Genomic DNA, 27740 nt, shown 5'->3' on the forward strand with positions numbered 1-27740 from the left:
AAAGGTAAAGGTTCCCCCGCACACGCGTGCTAGTCGTTTCCGACTCTTGGGGCCGGTGCTCATCTCCGTTTCAAAGCCGAAGAGCCAGCGCTTGTCCGAGGACGTCTCTGTGGTCACGTGGCCGGCATGACTAGACGCCAAAGGCGCACGGAACGCCGTTACCTTCCCACCGGAGCGGTCCCTATTTTTCTACTTGCATTTTTACGTGCTTTCGAACTGCTAGGTTGGCAGAAGCTGGATGAATAACAGGCGCTCACTCTGCTACGCGGCACTCGGGATTCGACCCGCCAAACTGCCGACCGTCTGATCGACAAGCTCAGCGTCCTAACCCACTGAGCCACCACGTCCCTTCCTTGCGTTATACATATTATTTAATATGTGTATATAAATACGTATCTATTTTTTTAAAAAAAACCACAGCCCGATCGTGCCTATGTGGAGTGGTTTTTTTTAAAAAAATAAACAAACAGGTAAAGAATTGTTCCGTTTCTCTTTCGTTTAGACCCGCCAGGAGTGTCAAATTAGGAGCTTTTGAATTTTTTTTACACGCCGAGCCCCAAAGGTTTGCCATCACTGATCTATGGTCACACACACACACACACACACACACACACACACACACACAAATTAGGGGAGTCTGGTAGCTAGATCTTTCTTAATAAATGAAAAACGATGAGAAGAGGGATACTGGTTAAGATTTTCGCAAGTATCTTCAATGTCCGGCCAAATAATTTTGATTTTACAGATGCTCCCCTCCCCAAAAAAACCTTCCCCAGACTATATAAGAAATGCTGCATTAGAGGAAGGTGAGCGGCAGCTCCTGAAAGCTGATGCCCTTCAAATCACACTTGAAGAGGTGGAAAAAGTGCTAGCGGACTCCTGATGTTTTTTTTTTCATCGATAGCAATCCCGAATTCAGATTATCTTGAAAGCAGTATTAGGAATTTACCGTCCTGGGAAAGACTTTTAAACTTCAAGGCAGCCTCTTTGCAGAGAAATAGCAGCAGCAAGTAGGAGTATAAATACGTTTTCCCTATAGATTTTTAGCTTTCTTTCTTTCTTTCTTTCTTTCCTTTCTCACTTTTTTCGTTCTCTTTTTCTTCCTTCCTTTTTCTTTCCTTTTTTTTCTTTCCTTCCTTCCTCACTTTTTTTCTGTCTTCCATCGTCTCTCTTTTTCTTTCTTCCTTCCTTCCTCTCTCTCTCTCTCTCTCTCTCTCTTTCTCTCTCTCTCTCTTTCTTTTTCTTCTTTCTCATAATTCTTGATCCTCCCTGCAGTTATAACTTCCAAGATACAGGCAGTCCTCTAGACTTACAGCCATTTGCTTACTGACTGAAGTTACAACGGCACTGAAAAAGAGAGAGCTACGACCAGTCCTCGCACTTATGACCGCGCCAGCATTTTCCCCCAATCATGTGATCAAAATTTGGGCGCTTGGCACCCAGCAGTTATTTACAATATGTTGCAGCAGCAGCAGCCCTGGGTCAGGCCATCGTCATTGGCCCTCTTCCAACAAGCAAAGTCAATGGAAGAAGCCAGATTCGCTTAACGACCGTGTGATTCATTTAACAGCTGAAGGATTCCTTGAATAACCTTGGCAAAAAAAAAGAAAAGACGTAAAACCAGGCCCGTCTCGCTTAACAACTGTCCTGCTTAGCAAAGGTCATTCTGTGGCCGTTAAGTCGAGGACTACCTGCAATGGGTTCCTTGCAAGTTCGAGAGAGCTGAGAGAGAAATCCTGGCTTTCTCCGAGACGCTTTGGAGTCGGGATCTGGCCTGTTCCATGTTGGCGTCGTTGTCAGCCGCCTCTGCAATGTGCTATAAGCTCTGAGAAGTCTGTAAGGCAATTCTTAGTTCAACCGCATGGGGCTCCGTGGCTTTTATCCCTCTCGTCTCTTCTGCTCCTTTCTCTTATTGGCACCACTGTTGCGATGATTATTATTGGACATTGTGATCCATTATTACTTTGATATGATGATGATGATGATTACTTTGTGGTTTTGTAGGTACACGGAGAGCTTCTGCACCGGAGACAAATTCCTTGTGCGTCCAATCACACTTGGCCAATAAAGTACTCTTCTCCTCTCTTCATTTCCTATATTCTATTTTATTCTCTTCATTTCCTCTATTCTATTCTATTCTATTCTATTCTATTCTATTCTATTCTATTCTATTCTATTCTATTCTATTCTATTCTATTCTATTCTATCTATTCTATTCCATTCTCTATTCTATTCTATTCTATTCTTTATTCTATTCTATTCTATTCTATTCTATTCTATTCTATTCTATTCTATTCTTTATTCTATTCTATTCCATTCCATTTTCTATTCTATTCTATTCTATTCTATTCTATTCTATTCTATTCTATTCTATTCTATTCTATTCTATTCTATTCTTTATTCTATTCTATTCTTTATTCTATTCTATTCTATTCCATTCCATTCCATTCTCTATTCTATTCTATTCTATTCTATTCTATTCTATTCTATTCTATTCTATTCTATTCTTTATTCTATTCTATTCTATTCTATTCTATTCTATTCTATTCTATTCTATTCTTTATTCTATTCTATTCCATTCCATTCTCTATTCTATTCTATTCTATTCTATTCTATTCTTTATTCTATTCTATTCTTTATTCTATTCTATTCTATTCCATTCCATTCCATTCTCTATTCTATTCTATTCTATTCTATTCTATTCTATTCTATTCTGTCTTCCATTCTTTCTCTTATCTTCCATTCTATTCCCTATTCTATTTATTTTCTATATTCTATTCTATTCTATTCTATTCTATTCTATTCTATTCTATTCTGTTCTGTTCTGTTCTGTTCTGTTCTGTTCTGTTCTGTTCTACTCTACTCTACTCTCTACTCTACTCTACTCTCTACTCTACTCACTGCTCCTTGGTGGAGCAGTGGGCTAATGCCTCCTTAAGTAATACCAGCTGCCTGCAATTAGTGCAGGTTCGCCTCCCACCAGGCTCAAGGTTGACTCAGCCTTCCATCCTTCCGAGGTAGGTAAAATGAGGACCCAGATTGTTGGGAGGGGCAATAAAAGCTGACTTTGTATTAATGCCGCTTGGGGTGTGTGTGAAAGCCCTAATAAGCAGGCAGATACATAGAATGAAGGCTACTGCTAAGCTTGTAAGCCGCCCTGAGTCTTCGGAGAAGGGCGGGATATAAATGGAATTACATTCCATTCTGTCTCTTATCTTCCATTCTATTCCCTACTTTATTTTCTATACTGTATTCTATTCTATTCCAATTCATTTTCTATATTCCATTCCATTCGTTATTTGATGCTGGTTCTTTATTCTCTACTTTTTAAATCTGTTTCCTGCCTGTTTTGCCTTTCTCTCCTTACCACCCTCTGAGGGTCTTCCAAGACAGCAGCTGAGCAAAATCCCAAGGAGAGAGAAAGAGGAAGCAAAGCCAGCCCACCCACCCCCCAACAGCTCCCACCGGGATACTTACGACAGCTGGCGAGGGCACGTGGATGCTAGGAACAGAACGAGGCCGCACGTGGTTGGCTAAATGGCAAAGCACCACGCCGTCCATTAGGGCTGCGCTGAGATCGTTCGGCAAGGACACTTTCAACCGAGATTCAATGTTCTGGGGGGGAAAAAGGGGGGGCAGAATGTTTGCTAAAAGGAAAGCAGGTTAAGTATTTTACAGGGAGCCCTTGACTTCACCTAGTGACCGTTTGCAGTTAAGGTTGCTGAGACTGAGAAACACTGGTTTAGTGTGATGGGCGAAGACATATTAGGTCTCCAAGGCTTTTATTTCTCACTCAGCTTTGGACCTCCACCCCACTGTCCGTTCCAACAAAAGAACCACGTCTTCCAACGCAACCCGGCTACGTACTTTTCGCAGTTGCTCTATCACCAAAACATCTTCTTCCTGCAGGGTGGAATCGTGATTATCGGCGACGTCCACTGAGCAATTAACCGGAGTTGATGCCGAAGCAGGCAGCGGCGTCGGGGCTAAAGAAAAGGCAAAATTGCGGCCATTAAGATTCAACCCCAATTGCTATCTCTACCACTATAGTAGGGCAGACATATTAATACACACAGGTGGACCCTTGACGTAAAACAGCTCGTTTCGTGACTGTCCGAAGTTACAAGCGCTTTGGAAAAAAAAGTGACTCTGCGGTCAGGTGTCACATTTAACGACCGACGCTGCGTCCCCACGGTCACCTCATCAAAATTCAGACGTTTGGCAACTGACTCATACTTGTGACGGTCGGGGCGTCCACGGGGATCACGCGGTCCCCTTTTGCGACTTCCTGACAAGCAAAAGTCGATGGGGGGAGCGGGATTCGCTGAACAACCGTGTGTTCGCTGCCTCGAGTTGCTTACAAAAATAAGAAAGCTGCGGTCTAAAGGAATAAATAAATGCCTTGGCGCCACTATAAACCACTGTACGAATTTGTATCCCACTTTTGTTTTTTGTTTTTTGTAGATGGCATAAATTGCTTTTCAATCAGTAGCTGAAATCCACATTTTTCATTCAATGCAAGATTGCTCTTGCTTGCGGCCAATTTTAAGTGTTCCGCTTTGGAACCAAGCATCGCCAAGGGACACGGCTTGGGCCACGCTGTGGTAACCCGGAGGCCGGCCGACCCGGTCGAGCTGTTCGGCTTACCTCTGTTTGCCTCGTCTCTGGCAGCATTTCGGAAAAGGAAGCTTTCGGGTCGCTGGGGACTTGCTCTGTGGGACAGAGGGGCAGCTGGGCCTGGATATGGGGCAGAGAGGTGAACTAAACGGAGACGTGGAAGGATGTGGCGGGAGGGGGGGGGAAAGGAGGAGGGGGTGGAAGAGAAAAGCAAAAACCTTACTATGACAATTTAAGCAAAGAGAACCAAACTGTAGCAAGTCCTAGAGTTACAACCATTTGTTTTTAAGCGACAGTTGAAAGTTACAACAGATTGAAAGCCGGTCCTCACCTTTACGACTGTTGCAGCAGCCACCCACCCACCCACCAGTGGACCGTGCAATCACGATTTGGACGCTGGGCAACTAGCGTGTGTTGACGAGGGTTGCAGTCCCAGAATCATGTGATCACCTTTTGTAACCTTCTCAGAGCGCATGAAAGCCAGCCGGGTGACTCTGGGACAATCACTAGGAGACGGTGAGTTCTAGTCCTGCCTTAGGGAGGAAAGCCAGCCGGGTGACTCTGGGACAATCACTAGGAGACGGTGAGTTCTAGTCCTGCCTTAGGGAGGAAAGCCAGCCGGGTGACTCTGGGACAATCCCTAGGAGACGGTGAGTTCTAGTCCTGACATAGGGAGGAAAGCCAGCCGGGTGACTCTGGGACAATCCCTAGGAGATGGTGACTCCTAGTCCTGCATTAGGGAGGAAAGCCAGCCGAGTGACTCTGGGACAATCACTAGGAGACGGTGAGTTCTAGTCCTGCCTTAGTGAGGAAAGCCAGCCCAGTGACTCTGGGACAATCCCTAGGAGACGGTGAGTTCTAGTCCTGCCTTAGGGAGGAAAGCCAGCCGGGTGACTCTGGGACAATCACTAGGAGACGGTGAGTTCTAGTCCTGCCTTAGGGAGGAAAGCCAGCCGGGTGACTCTGGGACAATCCCTAGGAGACGGTGAGTTCTAGTCCTGACTTAGGGACGAAAGCCAGCCGGGTGACTCTGGGACAATCCCTAGGAGACGGTGAGTTCTAGTCCTGCCTTAGGGAGGAAAGCCAGCCGGGTGACTCTGGGGCAATCCCTAGGAGACGGTGAGTTCTAGTCCTGCCTTAGGGAGGAAAGCCAGCCGGGTGACTCTGGGACAATCACTAGGAGACGGTGAGTTCTAGTCCTGACTTAGGGACGAAAGCCAGCCGGGTGACTTTGGGACAATCCCTAGGAGACGGTGAGTTCTAGTCCTGCCTTAGGGAGGAAAGCCAGCCGGGTGACTCTGGGGCAATCCCTAGGAGACGGTGAGTTCTAGTCTTGCCTTAGGGAGGAAAGCCAGCCGGGTGACTCTGGGACAATCCCTAGGAGAAGGTGAGTTCTAGTCCTGCCTTAGGGAGGAAGGCCAGCCGGGTGACTCTGGGACAATCACTAGGAGACGGTGAGTTCTAGTCCTGCCTTAGGGAGGAAAGCCAGCCCGGTGACTCTGGGACAATCACTAGGAGACGGTGAGTTCTAGTCCTGCCTTAGGGAGGAAAGCCAGCCGGGTGACTCTGGGGCAATCCCTAGGAGACGGTGAGTTCTAGTCCTGCCTTAGGGAGGAAAGCCAGCCGGGTGACTCTGGGGCAATCCCTAGGAGACGGTGAGTTCTAGTCCTGCCTTAGGGAGGAAAGCCAGCCGGGTGACTCTGGGACAATCCCTAGGAGACGGTGAGTTCTAGTCCTGCCTTAGGGAGGAAAGCCAGCCGGGTGACTCTGGGACAATCCCTAGGAGACGGTGAGTTCTAGTCCTGCCTTAGGGAGGAAAGCCAGCCGGGTGACTCTGGGACAATCACTAGGAGACGGTGAGTTCTAGTCCTGCCTTAGGGAGGAAAGCCAGCCCGGTGACTCTGGGACAATCCCTAGGAGATGGTGAGTTCTAGTCCTGCCTTAGGGAGGAAAGCCAGCCGGGTGACTCTGGGACAATCACTAGGAGACGGTGAGTTCTAGTCCTACCTTAGGGAGGAAAGCCAGCCCAGTGACTCTGGGACAATCACTAGGAGACGGTGAGTTCTAGTCCTGCCTTAGGGAGGAAAGCCAGCCGGGTGACTCTGGGACAATCACTAGGAGACGGTGAGTTCTAGTCCTGCCTTAGGGAGGAAAGCCAGCCGGGTGACTCTGGGACAATCCCTAGGAGACGGTGAGTTCTAGTCCTGCCTTAGGGAGGAAAGCCAGCCGGGTGACTCTGGGGCAATCCCTAGGAGACGGTGAGTTCTAGTCCTGCCTTAGGGAGGAAAGCCAGCCGGGTGACTCTGGGACAATCCCTAGGAGACGGTGAGTTCTAGTCCTGCCTTAGGGAGGAAAGCCAGCCGGGTGACTCTGGGACAATCACTAGGAGACGGTGAGTTCTAGTCCTGCCTTAGGGAGGAAAGCCAGCCGGGTGACTCTGGGACAATCACTAGGAGACGGTGAGTTCTAGTCCTGCCTTAGGGAGGAAAGCCAGCCGGGTGACTCTGGGACAATCCCTAGGAGACGGTGAGTTCTAGTCCTGCCTTAGGGAGGAAAGCCAGCCGGGTGACTCTGGGGCAATCCCTAGGAGACGGTGAGTTCTAGTCCTGCCTTAGGGAGGAAAGCCAGCCGGGTGACTCTGGGGCAATCCCTAGGAGACGGTGAGTTCTAGTCCTGCCTTAGGGAGGAAAGCCAGCCGGGTGACTCTGGGACAATCCCTAGGAGATGGTGAGTTCTAGTCCTGCCTTAGGGAGGAAAGCCAGCCGGGTGACTCTGGGACAATCACTAGGAGACGGTGAGTTCTAGTCCTGCCTTAGGGAGGAAAGCCAGCCCGGTGACTCTGGGACAATCACTAGGAGATGGTGAGTTCTAGTCCTGCCTTAGGGAGGAAAGCCAGCCAGGTGACTCTGGGACAATCCCTAGGAGACGGTGAGTTCTAGTCCTGCCTTAGGGAGGAAAGCCAGCCGGGTGACTCTGGGACAATCACTAGGAGACGGTGAGTTCTAGTCCTGCCTTAGGGATGAAAGCCAGCCAGGTGACTTTGGGCTAGCCCTTTCTCTCTCAGCCCAAGCCAACTCACAGGGTTGTCATTGTGGGGAAAAATAGGAGGAAGGAGGAGTATTAGGTATGCGTGTTGCCTGGAGTTCGTTATTAAGATGTAAAGACAGGGTAAAAAATCAATACGTTAAATTAAATCAAATCAAATCATAGAATTAAATAAAATCATAAACTGAAATCATAAATAAAACAACCCAAAATAAAACAAAAGTAAAATAAGTAGACTAAACTAAACTAATAAAATAAGCAAACTAACCAGGAGGCGTTTGGAAAGCAGAAGTGATGGGTGGCTAGGGAAAACTTTGATTTCAAGCGACAGGCAGTCACGGGTACCTTGCGACTGCTCTTTTGGATAGCCACCCTTGAAAGTTATGGGAGATAAGCTCAGAAAAAGAGTGTTTCTGGGCTGTCTCCTGCTAACTCGCAAGGCCTCGCGAGGGACAATTTCATTATCATCATCCGGACAAGATCCAGAATGCTGGCAAGGACTTTCTGCTGAGCTCGTTACGAATCTGCGGTTGGCCCCTTCCGTGTTTTACCTGTTTGAGAAGTGGGTGGATTCGGCGAGATGGTGGATCGGTCCTCGCTCTGTGAATCGAAGGGAGAGAGAGAGAGAGGGAGAGAGAGAGAGAGAGAGGTGAAGTTCTCAAGACCTTCAGCTGACACCCAAAGGCAGAATGAAGAATAGCAAGAATAACCTTTCGGCAGCGTGCCGATTCTCTGGAGAGAAAAAGGACATTACTCTAAAGAAATTGTCCCAGAGAAGGAGCCGATACTTTGGGTGGTACAATAACGGAGAGCAACGTCTCCTTCTCTTGAGATTAAATTTAGAGGAACAAAAGCCGCAGCAGAAAAGAGCGTCTGCTAAGCCAGCCAGAGAAAAAAGCAGGTCCTAATTACTGCGAGAGAGAGAGAGAGAAAATATTAAAATAAAGCAGAAACGTCGACGGTGTACAAAACGTTTGCCAAAGCCAGAGAAAACACTTTTGAGACAGTTCGGGTTTGAAAATTAATTCCACAATTTCTTTGAGAGGCTTACAGAATCCTTGCAAGATGCCAGCTGACCTTTCTCTCCAGCGGGATGTAATTTTTAAAAAACAAGGAAAGGGGTTCGACAGCAAACGTACATAACCAACCTTCCTCAACCTGATCAATCTCCAGATGTGCAGGACTACAACTCCCATTACTCCCGGCCAACGTGGACTTGGCTGGGGCTGATGAGAGCTGTAATCCAAGGTACCAAATTGGAGGAGGGCAGAGGGTTAGCAACAGAAATTTTGGGCTCAACTGTGGCCGTCAGTTGAGGACTGACTGTGTTCTTTGCAACAAGGTTTGAACTGGGAATAACGGCCTGCTTTTCCATCCTGCCAGCAGCAGCCGTGGGGCAGGGCCGGAAAACCCCCATTCGACATTCAGATGCACGACATTCAAACCCATCTTCAGCCCTTTTCCTTCCCCCTCTTGTGCGTGTACAAAAACACACACTCCCCAACCACCGAAATATATATTTTATCATATTTTATCTATAGATTATTGTATTCTATTCCAATTTCATTTCATCTTACTCCAATTTCGGTTTAAATTGCATTTCATCTAATGCCATTTTAAATTGCTTTTTATCAAATTTTAGTAAAAATTTGCTTCTGGAATGTTGCACTTTTGACATGGCCCAAGGGCTAATTAATCAATCAATCAATCAATCAAAGCCCACCCACTCCCAAACCTTCGTCCCAGACGGCAATGCAGTTTTGCACAACTGGAGAAAGACGACAAGTTAATTGCAGCTAAAATTGCAGCTAAAAGCACCAGGCGCTTCCCAAGCAGTCATTTTAGCCCCCTCCACAATTCTACAACCGGCAACCAGAAAGCCTGCCGTCAACCTTGAGTGTGGAGGGAGGCGACTAAACCCCACAACTTTATTTTGGTGCACGCAAAGGGTGGTTTCACATAGCTTCTCGGATCTGCTTTCAGGCCGTTTCCTTACCCGAGAGCCAAAATCATTGTTCAGAGCTGGAGCAACTTCTTGGCTGGCCAGGCCCTGTGATGTAAGAAGGGAAGTGGGGAACAATGGCTGGCCAGACAATAACCCGTTATGCTGGGAGAGCCCAGCCCCCCACCCCCAGCCCCAGCAGAACGGTGCCAAAGAGAGGGAAAGCAATCCGGAAAAACTGGTGCTGGGAAGAGCTGGTATTGCCCAGGTCCCCTCTGTAGCAGGACCAAAAGCGAAACTTCGCTTTGGTGATTAAGGTGCCGGCTTAGACACCAGGAGACTGGGAATTCTGGTTTTGCCTTAGGCAGGAAAGCAGGCTGGGTGACTTTGGGCCAATCCCCAGGAGACGGGGAGTTCTAGTCCCGCCTTAGGCAGGAAAGCCAGCTGGGTGACTTTGGGCCAATCCCCAGGAGACGGGGAGTTCTAGTCCCGCCTTAGGCAGGAAAGCCAGCTGGGTGACTTTGGGCCAATCCCCAGGAGACGGGGAGTTCTAGTCCCGCCTTAGGCAGGAAAGCCAGCTGGGTGACTTTGGGCCAATCCCCAGGAGACGGGGAGTTCTAGTCCCGCCTTAGGCAGGAAAGCCAGCTGGGTGACTTTGGGCCAATCCCCAGGAGACGGGGAGTTCTAGTCCCGCCTTAGGCAGGAAAGCCAGCTGGGTGACTTTGGGCCAATCCCCAGGAGACGGGGAGTTCTAGTCCCGCCTTAAGCAGGAAAGCCGGCTGGGTGACTTTGGGCCAATCCCCAGGAGACGGGGAGTTCTAGTCCCGCCTTAGGCAGGAAAGCCGGCTGGGTGACTTTGGGCCAATCCCCAGGAGACGGGGAGTTCTAGTCCCGCCCTAGGCAGGAAAGCCGGCTGGGTGACTTTGGGCCAATCACCAGGAGACGGGGAGTTCTAGTCCCGCCTTAGGCAGGAAAGGCGGCTGGGTGACTTTGGGCCAATCCCCAGGAGACGGGGAGTTCTAGTCCCGCCTTAGGCAGGAAAGGCGGCTGGGTGACTTTGGGCCAATCCCCAGGAGACGGGGAGTTCTAGTCCCGCCTTAGGCAGGAAAGCCGGCTGGGTGACTTTCAGCCAATCCCCAGGAGACGGGGAGTTCTAGTCCCGCCTTAGGCAGGAAAGCCGGCTGGGTGACTTTGGGCCAATCCCCAGGAGACTGTGAGTTCTAGTCCTGCCTTAGCCAGGAAAGCCGATTAGGTGACTTTGGGCCAATCCCCAGGAGACGGGGAGTTCTAGTCCCACCTTAGGCATGAAAGCTGGCTGGGTGACTTTGGGCCAGTCACCAGGAGATGGTGAGTTCTAGTCCTGCCTTAGGCATAATAGCCAGCTGGGTGACTCAAAGGCACACAAACATACTTATGCATTGCTTGTTACTATGTCTAAAATGGTTGGTTGGAGTCAGACAGATATTTAGACTGGATCTGGCTTTTTTGTCCACCTATCCAGCCGTTCCAAAAGACCGGGAAGAGGCAGATGTTGAGGTCTGAGGGGGATAGAAGTATCACTGCAAAATGGAGGCTGTCCCACGCCAAGCTGCCTTTTGCAACTGACCAATGGTGGTTTCATCAATGCCGGTGGTGTTCAAGTGGCACTCCAGATGTTTTGGGACCATGCCCAAGGTTATTGCCTTTGTTTTCTTTTGCAGTCACTATTATTATTATTGATATGTGTTTATGTTGTATGTCAGCCAGTCACTTGGTCTGAGTTGGGGCAGCCTAGGAAGGAAGGAAGGAAGGAAGGAAGGAAGGGAGGGAGGGAGGGAGGGAGGAAGGAAAGAAAGAAAGAAAGAAAGAAAGAAAGAAAGAAAGAAAGAAAGAAAGAAAGAAAGAAAGAAAGAAAGAAAGAAAGAAAGAGGATGGAAGGGAGAGAAAGGAAGGAAGGAAGCAAAGAAATAATAAGAAAGAAAGAGGAAGGGAGAAAAAGGAAGGAAGGAAAGGAAAAGAAAAAAAGGAAGGAAGGAAGGAAGGAAGGAAGGAAAGAAAGAGGATGGAAGGGAGAGAAAGGAAGGAAGGAAGGAAATAATAAGAAAGAAAGAGGGAGAGAAAGGAAGGAAGGAAAGGACAAGAAAAAAGGAAGGAAGGAAGGAAGGAAGGAAGGAAGGGTGGGAGGGAAGGAAGGAAGGAAGGAAGGAAGAAAGAAAGAAAGAAAGAAAGAAAGAAAGAAAGAAAGAAAGAAAGAAAGAAAGAAAGAAAGAAAGGAAGGGAGAGAAAGGAAGGAAGGAAGGAAAGAAATAATAAGAAAGAAAGAGAAAGGGAGAGAAAGGAAGGAAGGAAAGGAAAAGAACAAAAGGAAGGAAGGAAGGAAGGAAAGAAGGAAGGAAGGAAGGAAGGAAGGAAGATGGAAGGGAGAGGAAGGAAGGAAGGAAGGAAGGAAGGAAGGAAGGAAGGAAGGAAGGAAGGAAGGAAGGAAATAATAAGAAAGAGAAAGGGAGAGAAAGGAAGGAAGGAAAGGAAAAGAACAAAAGGAAGGAAGGAAAGAAGGAAGGAAGGAAGGAAGGAAGGAAGGAAGGAAGGAAGGAAAGAGGATGGAAGGGAGAGAAAGGAAGGAAGGAAGGAAGGAAGGAAGGAAGGAAGGAAGGAAGGAAGGAAGGAAAGAAATAATAAGAAAGAAAGAGGAAGGCAGAGAAAGGAAGGAAGGAAGGAAGGAAGGAAGGAAGGAAGGAAGGAAGGAAGGAAGGAAGATGGCAATGAATTGCAATTTATCTTGTTTCTTAATTCAGTGGACTATAGCGAATGGCATGAGTCTTATGGTGCAAACTGGCTTCACTTTTCCTCAGTAGGATTGAGATTTAAAATGCTATCCAGCTTGATCACGGCTAAGACGAAACCGGCATTCTGTCAACTCAAATCCGAAATGATGTTTCCAACCTCTTTCTACTTCCGCAAGAAAGAAATACAGAGCTGCAGTGTGGCAACTGAGCCGGTGAGAAGGTTATTGGAGCGGTTTCTTTCTTCCCGGGATCGGGCTGAGATGCCTGAGCTGACAAGAGGAAGCACTGAAGTGAAGAGGAGACAAAAACACAACACCGCACAACACGGAACACGCATGCAAGCCGTAAACATGCAGGAGCAAGCAGAGTGCTACAGCCAAGAAGCCAGCAGCTATTTTTAAGGTGCCAAAGGATCTCTCAAGGAGGAAGGAAATAGCATAAAACATGGAAATAGGGTGACGTGAAACGTGGACGGTCTTAAAAATGGGATCTGGATTAGAGTAATGACATCACTAATTGAAACTGATTTAAACCAAGTGTTTAGTCTTCATTAGGTAGGTTTGATCACCAAAATTGGTGATAAAACATTCGTAATTGGAATGACTTTTACAAACACACACGCACGCACACGAAACTTACGATAAAAAGAGGAAGGTATGTTTCTCAACCTTGGCTGTTTGAAAAGGTCTGGACTTCAATTCCCAGAATTCTCTGGCCAGCCTTGCCGCTAGGGAATTCTGGGAGTTGATGTCCCCCGCTTTGTAAACAGCCATGGCTGAGACACACAGCTATAAGTCTGTCACATTCAACACGAAGAGGATCCAAATCTACCTTGCCATATCACAATCACGGAAAGCTTTTCACAATAATAGGTGTGTATCCATTTACATTTTCAGTCCTGGGCCAAATTTTGGCAGAATAAATGAAATCCATTGGACATTTGTCTGTCTGTTACCGGCATGCAAAAATTTTTGATTTTTTTTTTAAAAAAAATGTTTTGTGCCTATCTATCTATCTATCTATCTATCTATCTATCTATCTATCTATCTATCTATCCATCCATCCATCTATCTATCTATCATCTATCTATCTATCTATCTATCTATCTATCAATCATCTATCTATCTATCTATATCTATCTATCTGTATCTCTATCTCTATCTATCTATCATCTATCTATCTATCTATCTATCTATCTATCATCTATCTATATCTATCTGTATCTCTATCTATCTGTATCTCTATCTATCTATCATCTATCTATCTATCTATCTATCTATCTATCTATCTATCTATCTATCATCTATCTATCATCTATCTATATCTATCTATCTGTATCTCTATCTATCTGTATCTCTATCTATCATCTATCTATCATCTATCTATCTATCTATCTATCTATCTATCTATCTATCTATCTATCTATCTATCTATCTATCTATCTATCTATCTATCTATCTATCTTTGAACCAACTGCTTCAACCTGGACAGAGACATCCCAATGAAATTCTCACCACTCTAGAAGTGGGGTTTTGTTGTTGTTAATTTATTAAATTTATACACCGCCCTTCTCACCGATAAAAGCGACTCTCGGAGCTCTGAGCTCAGAAACACTCGTGGGATGGTCAAAGAGCCCCCGTTTCAAGCTCAAAAAGCTTTGCATTTGGGGAAAAAAAATAAGTATATTCCTAGTCCTTGTAATGGACTGGTCATCCACCGTCTATGGCAGGGGTCTTCAAACTTGGCCCTTTTATGACTTGTGGACTTCAACTCCCAGAATTCCTCAGCCAGCGAAGCTGGCTGAGGAATTCTGGGAGTTGAAGTCCACAATCATAAAAGGGCCAAGTTTGAAGACCCCTGGTCTATGGGATGGACAGAAATTTTGAGTTTATAGGATTAGTTGTACAGGCAGTCCTCAATTTACAACCGTTCATTTAGTGACTGTTCAAAGTTACGACGGCACTGGAAAAAGTGACTTTTGACTGTTTTTCACACTTACGACCGTTGCAGCGTCCCCTGTGGTTACGGGATAAAAATTTAGCTGCTTGGCAACTGACTCGCATTTACGACGGGTTGCATTGTCTCGGGGATCATGTGATCTCCTTTTGCGACCTTCCCAGCCAGCTTCCGACAAGCAAACCCAATGGGGCAAGCCCGATTCCTTTAATGACCACATGATTCACTTAGCAACTGCAGCGATATGCTTAACGGATATGGCAAAGGGGAAAAAAAATGTCATAAAAGGGGCAAAACTCACTGAACAGCTGTCTTGCTTAGCAACGGAAGTCTTGGCTTCAATTGTGGTTATAAGTCGAGGACTACCTGTATTTCCAGGAGGACAGGCAGGCAGTCCTTGATTTACGACCGATGCTTAACAACAGTTCAAAGTTGTGATGGACTGAAAAAAAAACCCCAATAAATTATTTAAAACCTGAAGTTTACAACTGCCTCCACTCTTCCACAGTCATGTGACCACATTTTGGTCGCCTGGCAAACCAGCTCAAATTTACAACCACTTGCAGGGCTCCATGTTCACGTGATCACATTTTGTGGCAAAAAAAGGAAAAAAAAGAAAAAGAAAAAAAAGCCCATTGGATAAGCTGGATTTGGACTTACAACCATGTGATTCACTTAACCAGCACGGCTGCTCACTTAACGACCAAATTAAAAAGGCAGTTGTTAAAATGGAATCCGGTTTGGGTGGACGGGTCAACTTTGACGACCTCAACGACTTGCCACCAAAATATCAAATGTGGTCATTAAGGCGAGGACTGCAGCAGGGGGTTGGACTAGATGACCTCCAAGGTCCCTTCCAACATTATTATTATTATTATTATTATCATTATCATTATTATCATTATCATTATTATTATTATTATTATTATTATTATTATTATTATTGATCATGGCACAGTCAGCCAAAAGTTCAGACTGGATTTGGCATTTTTGTCTACCTATCGAGTCCTTCCCAAGGACCTGGGATAGGCAGATGTGATGTTGGACGGTAATACAGATCTCGTCGCAGGATGGAAGCAGTTCCTAGTAAGGCTGCCTTTTGCAATTGACTGATGGCGAATTTGTCAATGCCGATGATGGTGTCCAAGTGGTTTTGGGATTGCACCTAAGGCCCCTATTGCTTCTACTAGTACTACTACTGCTGCTGCTGCTACTACTACTATTATTATTACAAAATCATCTCTCGCGATGCTCTTCCAGACTCCGGATCACGACGGGGAGAAAAGCTCGCAAGGAAAAAGAGCCGGGAATGCTGGCTGCAGCCAACTCTATAATCCTGATTTGCTAGGAAGGGCAGCCATGTTTTATGCTATTTGGGGGAAGGGGGGGTTGCGCGGATAAACGGCCTCCTCCGAGCCCACCCTACCAACACATGCCAGCTCTGCGCTCAGAGGCCGACACCCAAGCAGGCTACGGCGTGCAGGATTCTTACCACCAGCAAGGCACTGTCATCAGTGTGCTGAGAGCGTCTGGATGGAAAGGGACACTGGGGACGCGGGGAAGAGATGTTCGGGTCAGTGACAAGAGAACACCACAACACCGCAGTAGGCAGACAAGCACAGACATCTGGAACGAACGAGGCTTTTTTTACGCGGAAAGCACGGGGCGCTCCTCAGCAAAGGCTTGGGAGAGGGAGGTGTGTGTGGGGGGAACCCCCCCCCCATTAGCACTTTTAATAAATCCCACCATTTCACCCAGCCGCAATTGAATCCGGAGCCCCGGCCTGCCTCCGAAAGGCAGCACGACTCAAAAAAAAAAACAATAAAATAAAAATAAAAAATAATCCCACAATTTTCCAGCAAAGAACATTCATTACAGAGCTGGAAGCAGGAGACCCTGTACGATTTGGGACAAGAGGGGGGTGGGTGGGTGGGCTGTCCTCGTCTCTTCTGAAAAACCTGCAGGCATGGAGCAACTTCTGAACGGCAACTTCCCTTGTTCTCACCGTCGGGGGGGAAAAACGGCTCCTTAATGCCAGGCTGCTTCTCGCCTGGATTGGTTTCCGTCATGGCTGTTTCTGGTGCTTTGGAGAATAGGTGGGACCCCCCCCGTCCCCCTTCTTTTGGGGCAGCCCCTCAAATGCTGGAAAGCTGCTGCTATCATGTCCCCCCCCCCCAGTCCTTCTTTTCTCTAGACTGGCCAAACCCAATTCCTGCAGCCCTTCTTCGTGTGTTTTAGTCTCCAGGCCCTGGATCCTCTTAGTTGTTCTCCTCTGCACATTTTTTTCCCCCCCCCAAAGTCGCAACGTAATAATTTAGGAAGGCGCAGAGAGAGAGACAGGACGCAGTTGGGAGGCACACAAACAACTGTGAGAGAAAAAACAGGATGACTGGAACCAGAATGGAAAGCCTTGTAGGGTAAGGATTTGATCTGTCACCCTAGGATTATTATTATTATTATTATTATTATTATTATTATTATTATTATTATTATTATTATTATTATTATTATTATTATATTATTATTTAAACAACAACTCTGTTCGAATGGTGTAGAACAGGGGGTAGGCAACCTCGGCTCTTTGATGACTCGTGGACGTCAACGTTCCTGAGCTAGCATGGCTCAGCTTGGAAACCTTTCCATTTCTCCTCAGCATGGCTCGCTCAGGAATTCTGGGAGTTGAAGTCCAGGAGTCATGAAGGGGCCTAGGCCAGGGGGTAGGCAACCTTGGCTCTCTTCTGACTTGTGGACTTCAACTCCCAGAATTCCTGAGCCAGCAAGGCTCAGCTTGGAAACCTCTCCCTTTCCCCTCAGCATGGCTGGCTCAGGAATTCTGGGAGTTGAAGTCCACGACTCATAAAGAGGCCTAGGCCAGGGGTAGGCAACCTTGGCTCTTTTCTGACTCGCGGACTTCAACTCCCAGAATTCCTGAGCCAGCCTGGCTCAGCTTGGAAACCTCTCCCTTTCCCCTCAGCGTGGCTGGCTGAGGAATTCTGGGAGTTGAAGTCCACCAGTCATAAAGAGGCCTAGGCCAGGGGTAGGCAACCTTGGCTCTTTTCTGACTTGTGGACTTCAACTCCCAGAATTCCTGAGCCAGCCTGGCTCAGCTTGGAAACCTCTCCCTTTCCCCTCAGCGTGGCTGGCTCAGGAATTCTGGGAGTTGAAGTCCACGAGTCATGAAGGGACCACGAGTCATTAAAGAGCCGAGGTTGCCTACCCCTGGTGTAGAAAAAAGGTATTGCAGGCAAAAAGCAAAGGTCAAACGGGGAGAGATTGGAATGAGAACTCACTGATATATCAGCCTTGAGTGCTTGGAAGGTGTGAAGCGCACTGGGGCTTGCACGATTCAGAGGATGGCACATGCTTTGTGAGGCAGGTGTGTTCCGAAGCAAGTGTGTGTGTGCAGGGAAGGCGCAACAACGCCAAGCAGAGCCAGTGCTTTTCAACTGTACCACTAGAAGAGAATATTTGTAGCTCGGGGCTGAACTGTTGGGGTCCTGGGTGCTCTCTGAGCCGGGTGGTTTTCTTGCAGACGTTTCACAACCCAGCTAGGTAACATCATCAGGGCTAGAAGGGAGAGGGGGTTTGTGGAGAGGAGGAGGAGGAGGAGGAGGAGGAGGAGGAGGACTGTGGGGTCCTTGGGGCTCTCTGAGCTGGGTGGTTTTCTTGCAGACATTTCATGACCCAACTAGGTAACATCATCAGGGCTAGAAGGAAGAGGGGGCTTGTGGAGAGGAGGAGGAAGAGGAGGTGGTGGTGGAGGAGGAGGACTGTGGGGTCCTGAGTTCTCTCTGAGCTGGGTGGTTTTCTTGCAGACGTTTCACGACCCAGCTAGGTAACATCATCAGGGTTAGAAGGGAGATGGGGTTTGTGGGGAGGAGGAGGAGGAGGAGGAGGAGGAGGAGGAGGAGGAGGAGGACTGTGGGGTCCTTGGGGCTCTGAGCTGGGTGGTTTTCTTGCAGACATTTCATGACCCAGCTAGGCAACGTCATCGGTGCTGGAAGGGAGCGAAGCTTACTCCCTTCTAACACTGATGGTTTTACCTAGTTGGATCATGAAACGTCTTCAATGGTATCAAACAACGTAAATGGAACGGCCTGGTGGGTGGGTGAGTGAGTAGCCGACCGCCCTAGATTTCAAGAGCAGCGGCATTGATTTGAACGAAATGGCTGGAGAGTTGGGACAGAACTACTGCTGGCATCTTCTCTTTAGTGTGTCCAGTTTGACTGCCCGCTCCAACTTCCCTCTTCCTGTGTCTTTTCCAGGAAAAATTCAAAAGAAAGGCCCGAAGAAGGGGAACGAGGCCTTAAGACCTAACAAAGGCGGCACTGTTAGATCAAATGCTGCATTTTCATAATAGCCTTGTTTGCTTTTCAGGCACTTCCGCTGATGCCACAGGGAGGGGGGCCCTTTCCCAGGAAACAGGCTTGTGGCCACCGGCCTAAGGGGCAACTCGTCTGCCTGGGAAGCTTTTAGCAGAAAGAGCGGAAAAGGCTAACGGACATCCATTCAGGCTTACCTCGTTCTCCACAGGACTTTGCTTCCGCGGAGCCTGGGACGCCTTGAGCTTTGGAGAAGAAGAGAAAGAAGTCGCTGAATCGGGAGGGTAAACTGAGGACAGCGTTAGAAAGGGAGAGGGCGAGGGAGGGGGGTAGTCACTGGAATACTAAGGCTGGATAATTTCAAGGGGTTTCTTTCCAGCCGAAACAAACGGGTTTCATCATTTCTGCTCCAAATGGGGGACTTCCCGCCCACCCACCCGTCCCCGTTTTCAGCCTCCGTTAGCAGACGAGACAATAGATGGGATGGTGGAACGTCCCAAAGGTCTTTTTTTTCCCCAAGAGGCAACCAGACATTCTTTGTTTCTCCTTGAAGACGTTTCGCTTCTCATCCCAGAAGCTTCTTCATCTCTGACTGGAGGGTGGGAAGATGGAAGGATGGCTATTCCTTGCAGACAGCCTGATCATCTTTCCGAGGGTCCTTGAGGTCACGTGGAGGCTTATCTGTGCCCTCAGCGTCACCTGAATGGGGCAGAGGCGTGCGGAGCCTGCTTGGAGGAACAGATAAACCTCCAGGTGGCCTCGAGGACTCTCAGAAAGACTGCTAACGACCAGATGACTGCAAAGAACATAAATCCTTCCATCCTCCACCGTTCAGGCGGTACTGAAAAGTCTTCTTGGATGAGAAGCGAAGCATCTTCAAGGAAAAACAAAGGAAGTCCAGTTGCCTTTGGGAAAAGAACCATTATCTGCACGAACGAGAATCCTCACAGACGCAGTGGAACGTCCTTGGTCCGGAGATATTCCTCGGCATTTCTTGGTAAGAACAGAAAGATCCCCCACCTGGACAAGCTTTTGCCTGACCAGTAATGACCATAAAAGGCCAGTATTCTAACCCAGGGGTCTCCAAACGTGACAACTTTGAAGACTTGCGGACTTCTACTCCCAGGGTTCCTCCGAATTCTGAGAATTGAAGTCCTCAAGTCCTGAAGTTGCCAAGCTTGGAGATCCCTGCTCTACTAGGTTTCCCCGGAAATAAGATTGGGTCTTATATACGGCATCACAGTCTACTTTGGAAGCATCCCTGCTTCGGATAGGAAGGCAGTGCAGAGAGTGGTGAGGACAGCAGAAAAGATTATTGGCAGTTCAGAGAGTGGTGAGGACGGTAGAAAAGATCATTGGCAGTTCCCTCCCTCCCATCCAGGACATAGCACGGAAGTCTTGTTTGAACACGGTCCGTAAGATTATCTGGGACACGACACATCTTCTTCACAACCTGTTTTCCTTGTTCCCTTCTGGTGGGTGGGTGGGGGCTTTGTGGTATCCGCGTAGCAGAACATCCAGATTCAGCCATGGTTTTGTTCCATACGGTATCAACCTTCTGAACTCTCAAACTCTCAAGGGTAGGGTTGGGTTTTTTATAATTAGTTTTAATTTTTAATATGTATCAATTACTACAGGCATAGTTGTTTAATCACTTTTTAATTTTTGTATCCTGTTTTTTATTATGTATTGCCCTGTTCACCGCCCTGAGTCCTTCGGGAGAAGGGCGGTATACAAATTAAATTATTAAATTAAATTATTAAATTAAATTCCAAGATGCAGTGTTTTAATTATTTATATGCTATGTATATGGAGGGGTGTGGGTCTATACGTATGTTGCACATGGTATGTTTAGATGTGTGTCGTGCGTGTTTGCTTTGAGAGGGGGCAACTAAATTTCATTTTTGATTTGTGCCGTTGTGCCCACAGTAAAAAAAAAAGGGGGGCAATAAAGGTTATTTTATCTTATGTTAATTTTTGTTCCAAAAAGACACATTTTCAGAGAAAATATGGTACTAAATGCATCCGGTCTGGCTGACAATCTTAACCGGGACTTATTTTGGGGGTGGGGCTTATATTATGAGCGTCCTGAAAAATCACGCTAGGGTTTATTTTCCGGTTGGGTTTTATTTTTGGGGGAAACACGGAAAAACTCTAGGTAAGATGGTTTCCTTAGGTTTCAGCTGAAACCCAGATTCTTCTGTTCCACCATGTTCTATTTTCTCCCCCAGGCACTTCCAAAGCCACTTCTGAAAGGCATCACCCTGGGTGGGATGGAGAACAACCCAAGGAACAGGGTGACAAATGGTGAATTAATTTATAGTAAGAGTGCTAGAACTTGAAGTGAAGGGAGGGACTTGTTAGGACAATAATCTTAAACAGGATCTTGGAGTCCTAGTGGACGATCCCTTAAATATGAGCCAGCCGTGTGCTGCAGCTGCCACAAAAGCCAACACAGTTCTAGGCTGCATCAACAGAGGGATAGAATCAAGATCACATCGGGTGCCTCCGATCAAAGAATGTCGATTGGTGGCCCCCAGGGGGAGGGCGTTCTCTGTGGGCGCGCCAGACCTATGGAACCGCTTGCCGGTTGAGCTCCGGATGGCCCCCGACCTTCGCTCCTTCTGGCGCGATCTAAAAACGTATCTATTTGAGCAGTCTGACCTGGTCTGATGGGTTAGGGTTGGGGTTTTAAATACGTCTTAATTATTGTTTTAACCTTGGGCATTTATTTAATCGCTTTTAACTTTTGTATCCTGTTTTGCATTTATTGCCCTGTACACCGCCCTGAGTCCTTCGGGAGAAGGGCGGTATAAAAATATAATAAATAAATAAATAAATAAATAAATAAATAAATAAATAAATAAATAAATAAATAAATAAGTGTTAATACCACTTTACAAGGCCTTGATAAGGCCACCCTTGGAATATGGCATCCAGTTTTGGTCGTTGTTAGTTGCGAAGTCGTGTCCGACCCATCGCAACCCTATGGACAATGTTCCTCCAGGCCTTCCTGTCCTCTACCATCTTCTGGAGTCCATTTAAGCTCATGCCTACTGCTTCAGTGACTCCATCCAGCCACCTCATTCTCTGTCGTCCCCTTCTTCTATTGCCCTCAATCTTTCCCAGCATTAGGCTCTTCTCCAGTGAGTCCTTCCTTCTCATTAGGTGGCCAAAGTATTTGAGTTTTAGCTTAAGGATCTGGCCTTCTAAAGAGCAGTCAGGGTTGATCTCCTCTAGGACTGACCGGTTTGATCGCTCTGCAGTCCAAGGGACTCGCAGGAGTCTTCTCCAGCACCATAGTTCAAAGGCATCAATTCTTTGGCGCTCAGCCTTTCTTATGGTCCAGCTTTCACTGCCATACATTGCTACTGGGAAGACCATAGCCTTGACTATACGCACTTTTGTTGACAGGGTGACGTCTCTGCTTTTTAGTGTGCTGTCTAGATTTGCCATGGCTTTCCTCCCCAGGAGCAAGCGTCTTTTAATTTCTTGGCTACAGTCCCCATCTGCAGTGATCTTGGAGCCCAGGAAAATAAAATCTGTCACTACCTCCATTTCTTCCCCATCTATTTGCCAGGAATTGAGAGGGCCGGATGCCATGATCTTGGTTTTCTTAATGTTTAGTTTCAACCCAAGTTTTGCACTCTCCTTCTTCACTCGCAACAAGAGGCTCTTTAGTTCCTCTTCACTTTCTGCCATTAGAGTGGTATCATCTGCATATCTTAGGTTGTTGATGTTTCTTCCGGCAATCTTAATTCCAACTTTTGATTCATCTAGCCCTGCCTTTCTCATGATGTGCTCTGCATATAAGATAAATAGGCAAGGCGACAGTATACAGCCTTGTCGGACTCCTTTCCCAATTTTGAACCAATCAGTGGTTCCGTGTCCAGTTCTCACTGTTGCTTCTTGGCCCACATATAGGTTTCTCAAGAGACAAATAAGATGGTCTGGTATGCCCATCTCTTTAAGGACTTGCCACAGTTTGTTATGATCCACACAATCAAAGGCTTTAGCATAGTCAATGAAGCAGAAGTAGATGTTTTTCTGGAACTCTCTAGCTTTCTCCATGATCCAGCGTATGTTAGCAATTTGATCTCTAGTTCCTCTGCCTCTTCGAAATCCTGCCTGTACTTCTGGTAGTTCTCGATCCACATACTGCTGGAGTCTAGCTTGTAGAATTTTAAGCATAACTTTACTAGCATGAGAAATGAGTGCAATGGTGCGATAGTTTGAACATTCTTTGGCACTGCCTTTCTTTGGAATTGGAATGTAAACTGATCTTTTCCAGTCCTGTGGCCACTGTTGAGTTTTCCAAATTTGCTGGCAAATTGAGTGTAGCACTTTTACTGCATCGTCTTTTAAGATTTTGAATAGCTCAGCTGGAATACTGTCACCTCCACTAGCTTTGTTGTTGCTCAGCTTTTCTAAGGCCCACTTCACTTCACATTCCAGGATGTCTGGCTCGAGGTCAGTGACCACCTCATTGTGATTATCAGGGACGTTAAGCTCATTCTTGTATAGTTCTTCTGTGTAATTTTGCCACCTCTTCTTAATCTCTTCTGCCTCTGTTAGGTCCCTGCCATTTTGGTCCTTTATCATGCCCATTTTTGCATGAAACGTTCCCTTCATCTCTCCAATTTTCTTGAAAAGATCTCTGGTCCTCCCTATTCTATTGTTTTCTTCTATTTCTTTGCATTGTTCATTTAAGAAGGCATTCTTATCTCTTCTAGCTATTCTTTGGAATTCTGCATTTAATTGGGCGTATCTTTCTTTTTCTCCCTTGCCTTTTGCTTCCCTCCTTTCCTCAGCTATTTGCAAAGCTTCCTCAGACAGCCATTTTGCTTTCTTGCATTTCTTTTTCTTTGGGATGGTTTTGGTTGCTACCTGTTGTACAATGTTGCGAACCTCTGTCCATAGTTCTTCAGGCACTCTGTCTATCAGATCTAATTCTTTAAATCTATTTGTCACCTCTATTGTATATTCAACAGGGATATGATTTAATTCATACCTGACTGGCCTAGCGCTTTTCCCTACTTTCTTTAATTTAAGCCTAAACTTTGCAACAAGAAGCTTATGGTCTGAGCCACAGTCAGATCCTGGTCTTGTTTTTACTGACTGTATAGAGCTTCTCCATCTTTGGCTGCAGAGCATATAGTCAATCTGATTTCTGTGTTGACCGTCTGGTGATGTCCATGTGGTTTTGGTCACCACGATGTAAAAAAGAGCAACAAAGATGATTAGGGCACTGGAGGCTAAAAGATATAAGGAACGGTTGCTGGAACTGGGTATGTATAGTTTAATGAAGAGAAGGACGAGGGGGGACAGGATAGCAGTCTTCCAATATCTCAGGGGCTGCCCCAAAGAAGAGGGAGTCAAGCTCTTCTCCAAAGCGCCCGAAGGCAGGACAAGAAGCAACGGATGGAAACTAGTCAAGGAGAGAAGCAACCTGGAACTAAGGAGGAATTTCCTGACAGTGGGGACAATGAATCAGTGGAACCACCTGCCTCCAGAACCTGTGAATGCTCCAACATTTCTCTGAAATGGCATCGGGTTTCCTGCCTGAGCGGGAGGGGGTTGGACTAGATGACCTCCAAAATCCCTCCCAACATGATGATGATGATGATGATGTAGTAGTAGTAGTTGTTCCTGATCTCTCATACCCAATTGTATTTCCAAAAAAATTCACTCCTACTACATGGCCAGTGGGTTAGCCCTGCTACTGAAAAGTTAAGGACTTGGGACATGGTTTACCCAACTAGGTAACGTCATCAGCGCTAGAATGGAAAGGATTTGCGGAGGAAGAGGAGGAGGAGGAAGAGGAGGCAGTAAAAGAAGTGTGGGGTCCTTGGTGCTCTCTGAGCAGGGTGGTTTCCTTGCAGACCTTCCATTATCCAACTCGGGGACGTCGTCAGTGCTAAGAGGCAGAGCTTAATCGGGGGGGGGGGGGGGGAGAGAGGCTTGAGAAGTTCCTTACTTTGACAAAATCGAGAACCGCTTCCTTCTGAATCTGTTTCGTCTTCCTCTTCTCCTCCTCATAATGGAGGGCCGCCAGCTGCGCGTCCCTCCGCGTCCACTCCGTGAAAGGCTCGCGCCGTTTGGGTGGGTCAGCCTCCGTGGGAACGGTCTGGGGGGGGGGAAAGAGAGACACAGGGGGACAATGCACTGACAGAAAAGCCACAAGCCGCTTCCTTCGGAAGTTGGCAACAGGTTAAATGGGAAAGAAAATCCGTCAAGCACCAGTTACCTGACTGTAAGCGCAGGACAATGGCCCGAGGGCAGCAGAGTCTCGGCAACCCCTGCAGGAAGAGAGAAATTTAGCCGGGACAGGAGAAATGAAGGGCGTTGTAACTCTTTTAAGTTGTGCCAGATGCTCCACAGACCGGAGCATTTATGCTATGCTCACAGGGACTTCAGCTTGCACACTCCACTGAGTGTAGTGGTGAAGCTACTGGTCTCGAAACCAGGAGACGGAGAGTTCTAGTCCCGCCTTAGCCATGGAAGCCAGCAGAATGACTCGGGGCCAATTACCAGGAGATGGTGAGTTCTAGTCCCGCCTTAGCCATGAAAGCAGGCTGGGTGACTTTGGGCCAATCCCCAGGAGACGGTGAGTTCCAGTCCCGCCTTAGCCATGAAAGTGGGCTAGGTGACTTTGGGCCAATCCCCAGGAGACGGTGAGTTCCAGTCCCACCTTAGCCATGAAAGTGGGCTAGGTGACTTTGGGCCAATCACCAGGAGACAATGAGTTCTAGTCCCGCCTTAGCCATGAAAGCGGGCTAGGTGACTTTGGGTCAATCCGCAGGAGATGGTGAGTTCTAGTCCCGCCTTAGCCATGAAAGAGGGCTAGGTGACTTTGGGTCAATCCCCAGGAGATGGTGAGTTCTAGTCCCGCCTTAGCCATGAAAGCAGGCTGGGTGACTTTGGGCCAATCCCCAGGAGACGGTGAGTTCCAGTCCCACCTTAGCCATGAAAGTGGGCTAGGTGACTTTGGGCCAATCACCAGGAGACAATGAGTTCTAGTCCCGCCTTAGCCATGAAAGCGGGCTAGGTGACTTTGGGTCAATCCGCAGGAGATGGTGAGTTCTAGTCCCGCCTTAGCCATGAAAGCGGGCTAGGTGACTTTGGGTCAATCCCCAGGAGATGGTGAGTTCTAGTCCCGCCTTAGCCATGAAAGCGGGCTAGGTGACTTTGGGTCAATCCGCAGGAGATGGTGAGTTCTAGTCCCGCCTTAGACATGAAAGCGGGCTAGGTGACTTTGGGTCAATCCGCAGGAGATGGTGAGTTCTAGTCCCGCCTTAGCCATGAAAGCGGGCTAGGTGACTTTGGGTCAATCCCCAGGAGATGGTGAGTTCTAGTCCCGCCTTAGCCATGAAAGCGGGCTAGGTGACTTTGGGTCAATCCGCAGGAGATGGTGAGTTCTAGTCCCGCCTTAGCCATGAAAGCGGGCTAGGTGACTTTGGGTCAATCCCCAGGAGATGGTGAGTTCTAGTCCCGCCTTAGCCATGAAAGCGGGCTAGGTGACTTTGGGCCAATCGCCAGGAGATGGTGAGTTCCAGTCCCACCTTAGCCATGAAAGTGGGCTAGGTGACTTTGGGCCAATCACCAGGAGACAATGAGTTCTAGTCCCGCCTTAGCCATGAAAGCGGGCTAGGTGACTTTGGGTCAATCCGCAGGAGATGGTGAGTTCTAGTCCCGCCTTAGCCATGAAAGCGGGCTAGGTGACTTTGGGTCAATCCCCAGGAGATGGTGAGTTCTAGTCCCGCCTTAGCCATGAAAGCGGGCTAGGTGACTTTGGGTCAATCCGCAGGAGATGGTGAGTTCTAGTCCCGCCTTAGACATGAAAGCGGGCTAGGTGACTTTGGGTCAATCCGCAGGAGATGGTGAGTTCTAGTCCCGCCTTAGCCATGAAAGCGGGCTAGGTGACTTTGGGTCAATCCCCAGGAGATGGTGAGTTCTAGTCCCGCCTTAGCCATGAAAGCGGGCTAGGTGACTTTGGGTCAATCCGCAGGAGATGGTGAGTTCTAGTCCCGCCTTAGCCATGAAAGCGGGCTAGGTGACTTTGGGTCAATCCCCAGGAGATGGTGAGTTCTAGTCCCGCCTTAGCCATGAAAGCGGGCTAGGTGACTTTGGGCCAATCGCCAGGAGATGGTGAGTTCTAGTCCCGCCTTAGGTATGAAAGCTGACTGGGTGACTTTGGGCCAATCACCAGGAGATGGTGAGTTCTAGTCCCACCTTGGGCATGAAAGCAGGCTAGGTGACTTTGGGCCAATCGCCAGGAGACGGTGAGTTCTAGTCCCGCCTTAGCCATAAAAACCAGCTGGGTAACTTTGGGACAATCAATTTCTCTCAGCCCGACCCACCTCACAGGATTGTTGTTGGGGGGGGAAACAGGAAGAGGAAGGAATATTCCGTTTCCTGCCTTGTGTTGTCTATAAAATAATCAAAGGCAGGATAAACAAAATCCAATGAATGAATGAAAAATGATTCACCGCACGCTACACAGCACTGTGCAGAAATTTGTATGAATCCAGTTAGCATCCCAAAACTGCTTTATTTAGGATGCCTTGAGCTCTGGGCAGATCATAAAGTTATTGAAAGTATTATTATTATTATTATTTTTAAGAAAAGCCTCTCTAACATGGTGTTTTGTACTTTATTTAGCAAAGGATATTTTCCCCCTTCCAATCCTTACCTTTCTGCCCGATCTACAAAGCTCCTTAATCCTTGCTGTCGTTCCCTATCTTGCATTAAACTCAGACTTTTGGGTCGTTTTAATTCCTCTGCATCTCTGCAAACACATAAATACAGCAAATAGAAGATGGTGGACTAAGGCAGGGCTTTTCAACCTTTTCACCCATTGTGCCACTTTTATGAGATATGGCAACATCCGAGTAGCACCAGTCCCCTAGCAAGTTGTCAAAAACTTGAAGACCAAAAAAAAAAGGAAAAAAAAGGAAAAAGTGATGAAGTACAGGTAGTCCTCGCCTTACAACAGTTCGTTTAGTGACTGAAGTTACAATAGCACTGAAAAAAGTTCCCTCCGAGCCACAGCCGAGCAAGACACCTGCCTGCCCACCTGGTGGCGCTCTTCCT

The 27740-nt window shown here is 47.4% G+C and overlaps 1 protein-coding gene across 1 annotated transcript in view; it reads right to left on the reverse strand.

The window, feature by feature from the left end:
* Nucleotides 1-27740, reverse strand: part of LRCH3 (leucine rich repeats and calponin homology domain containing 3) — a 109434-nt gene that overhangs the window by 12844 nt on the left and 68850 nt on the right. Inside the window, exons 8-17 of the mRNA XM_083364855.1 lie at nt 27340-27435; nt 24895-24946; nt 24625-24774; nt 18845-18892; nt 15818-15871; nt 8214-8262; nt 4648-4761; nt 3868-3986; nt 3445-3615; nt 3021-3230 (exon numbers count right to left, since the gene is read on the reverse strand). Of these exons, the coding sequence (XP_083220981.1) occupies nt 3021-3230; nt 3445-3615; nt 3868-3986; nt 4648-4761; nt 8214-8262; nt 15818-15871; nt 18845-18892; nt 24625-24774; nt 24895-24946; nt 27340-27435 (1063 nt within the window). The remainder of the gene's footprint in view (nt 1-3020; nt 3231-3444; nt 3616-3867; nt 3987-4647; nt 4762-8213; nt 8263-15817; nt 15872-18844; nt 18893-24624; nt 24775-24894; nt 24947-27339; nt 27436-27740) is intronic.

The sequence above is a fragment of the Vipera ursinii genome (genome assembly GCF_947247035.1).
Source record: "Vipera ursinii genome assembly, chromosome: 5".
Lineage (NCBI taxonomy): Eukaryota > Metazoa > Chordata > Lepidosauria > Squamata > Viperidae > Vipera > Vipera ursinii.